This window comes from Branchiostoma floridae, unplaced genomic scaffold (genome assembly GCF_000003815.2).
Source record: "Branchiostoma floridae strain S238N-H82 unplaced genomic scaffold, Bfl_VNyyK Sc7u5tJ_218, whole genome shotgun sequence".
NCBI classification, from domain to species: Eukaryota; Metazoa; Chordata; class Leptocardii; order Amphioxiformes; family Branchiostomatidae; genus Branchiostoma; species Branchiostoma floridae.
In genome coordinates, this window is record NW_023365791.1 from 130,259 (window position 1) to 133,113 (window position 2,855).

At 41.1% G+C, this 2,855-nt stretch overlaps 1 protein-coding gene across 1 annotated transcript in view; it reads right to left on the reverse strand.

The window, feature by feature from the left end:
* Positions 1–956: 956 nt before the first annotated feature.
* Positions 957–2,855, reverse strand: part of LOC118408596 (protein shisa-5-like) — a 4,399-nt gene continuing 2,500 nt past the window's right edge. Inside the window, exons 3-4 of the mRNA XM_035809413.1 lie at positions 2,554–2,705; positions 957–1,509 (exon numbers count right to left, since the gene is read on the reverse strand). Coding sequence (XP_035665306.1) covers positions 1,175–1,509; positions 2,554–2,705 — 487 coding nt within the window. The 3' untranslated portion in view covers positions 957–1,174. The remainder of the gene's footprint in view (positions 1,510–2,553; positions 2,706–2,855) is intronic.

Here is a 2,855-nt window from a genome sequence, read left to right on the forward strand (position 1 = left end):
GCCATTGAATTGCAGGTCAAAAATTTCATAAAATATTCATGGTGGGTCTATTCTTAGCATAATCAGTAGTGGCACCAGAGCAAGCAAGTACCTGGTACATGCATAAAAGCTGTGTTATACTATGTTTCAAGAACATTTAGATCCTTAAACCAAGATTTCTTGAATCTTAAACCATGATATTGCCATAAAATTTTGTATGTGCACTTCAGACACAAGAACATGATTCCCCTTTGCCTGGTATATTTGCTACAGTAACCATATGCATTCTCTCCATTAATACTTCTTGCTGGAATCAAAAGGGGGTTCAAGCAGCATTTTTGTTTGCCAATAATGTACATCACTGATATATTTGTATATTCTTCCTTTATAGAAAAGACTCAAACTGACCGTATGGAATTTGTGACCTATAAAACAGCTCCTTATGACTAATGCTTATCAATATATTATTATGCCCAAAATTGCAGCCATTTTGATATCATAAATTCTACCATGCAACTTCAGACACTACATGTGCTTTCTTCCTACTCATGCAAGGGAAATTTTTGAGACCAACAGTAACACAAATCAAGCAAAATCTATCGACTACATGATACTTTTCTCAGTGGATTCTACACAAGTAAAAACAGCACTTGTATTGTCATTGCTTTACAGTATATAGACATTTACGTGACAAAAGGGATAAACATACTTTGATACGCAATGATTATTTCAAGTTGGTAAACTCTGTACCTGTACCAGCAACTTTGTCAAACATGGGTTGTGCCCTTTCAAATGCCACCATAAGACCACACCAATTTAATTTGTTGCTTCTCAGAATTTAAAAAAAAACGATGGAAAAACATGATGACGACAAAGCCAGAGGATCAGGTTTATGCCTTGGTGAACTCAGTTTTAATTTTTTTTTTATGGAGTGAATATGGTCATGTTCATGTTTTCTTCCCTGACCATTGCTATATCTTCATAAAATCCAAGAACCAACAAATCATATTGCTGTGGGCTAACCATGCCTGATCTATCAAGGTAGCCTGGTATCCAGTCTTATCACAGCTGCTGAGTCTCTTTGCCCTCTTACACATTTACCATAAACAGATGAAGAGATTAGGCAGCTACAATAGAACTGGATACCAGGCTATGTTCAATTGGTCTGTGACCTTAAGCCCTGTTCTTTCCCACCTCAGTTGGGATAGGGGAGGGGGGCCGGTGGGGGGTAGGCTGGATCCTTCACAGCCGGGAAGCCTGTAGCTGAGGCATAGGGAGGGGGTGCCTCTGACCCAGGGGCCCCTGGGTACTGAGCAGCACCTGGGTAGGGCTGGGCAGCAGGGTAAGGCTGTGCCCCAGGGTAGGGCTGGCTTCCTGGATAAGCCAGGGGGTAGGGCTGTGGTCCCTGAGGGTAGGTCCCCTGAGGGTAGGTCTGTGGTCCATGGGGGTAGGTCTGTGGTCCCTGGGGGTAGGGCTGTGGTCCTGCCGGATAGGTTGTGGAGGTAGTTGTCATGACAACAGGACCACCACCTTAGCAAGGAAATATAAAAGTTAGCAGTGAGTTAATTTGTACAGATACACAGACATTTCATTTTCAAACAGGTCACAATGTAACACAAGCTGCCATTAATTGGAAACAGGAAGACAATAACGTACAAGCATAAGTTATCAGCATAATGGTACCTAAATTTCCCTAGCTATAGTTACATGTAGTTGCTATTGAACGCTTTAGCATGTGACAGTATTTAGTGTAACACTGCTAAATATAAAGGCATGATTTGTAGGTAGCCACTCATGTACCCCCAGGATGAAAATGACAATCAGATCCAGGGCTCTAGCCAGCGTCCGTTGACGGAAATTTTCTGCATTTGACAGAAAAATTTTAAAACCAATCCGTCAACCTTGACGGACAAAAATCCTTGGTGGAAGCTACAGGCGGCTTGGGGACGCGGTCCACGGACGTAAAAGCCACATACTGTTTGTTTTGCTATTGTTATGATTGTTGACAATGTGTGTCGGCGCCCTTTCGCATAGGATAATCTCATTAAAAACCCGTTTTTCAAGGTCTCAGTGCAGTCTCTCTTACTCATGGAATAGTGTTTTCGCGACAATAGGAATTGGCTGACGGAAAAAAATTTTGAGCTGGCTAGAGCCCTGATCAGATCCCAGTTCAGGTCCAGACCTGGACCTGATCCTCTAGACTTGTATCAGGCCTACATGTAGACCTGAATTTACTGTACTGGTAGTGAGTGGTACCCATTCCTACCAACAATAGATTTCTTTCATTTTTGTTCTTTCACTTTATATCTTATCCTTTGACTTTATATCAACTTTGGCATTCTAATTGACATTAATTATCTGTTTTCTGATATTTTTTTTTCAATCTATGACATACAAGTGCTCATTTTACAGCTGTTGGAACAGTTTACAGTATGGTCGAAAACGGGCAGGAATTAATTATCTGTTTTCTGATATTTTTTTTTCAATCTATGACATACATGTGCTCATTTTACAAAGAAGAGAAGCACACGCTGATGAAAAAAATAAGACAAAACAAAACAAAACTACACTTACCAACTGCAGTAGTGATGACATGGGCGCGGCTAGCCTGGCGCCGCTTGTAAATAACACAGCAGCTGCACAGGTAGCAGGAGATCACCGTGATGATGACAATCAGGACAAACACAGCGAACAGGCCGCCCATGATAGTGCCGACGTTAAAGCCCCTAAAAACAAAACATACAATTGTAAATGTGTGTGTGATGTACTACCTTCACTACAGGAAACTGTAAAGTTCTTTTCATGAATGAGTGGCAAGCAGGTAAATGATTGAGAAAACTTCATTCAAGGAAATCAAAGTTAATCTCCAAGCAGAT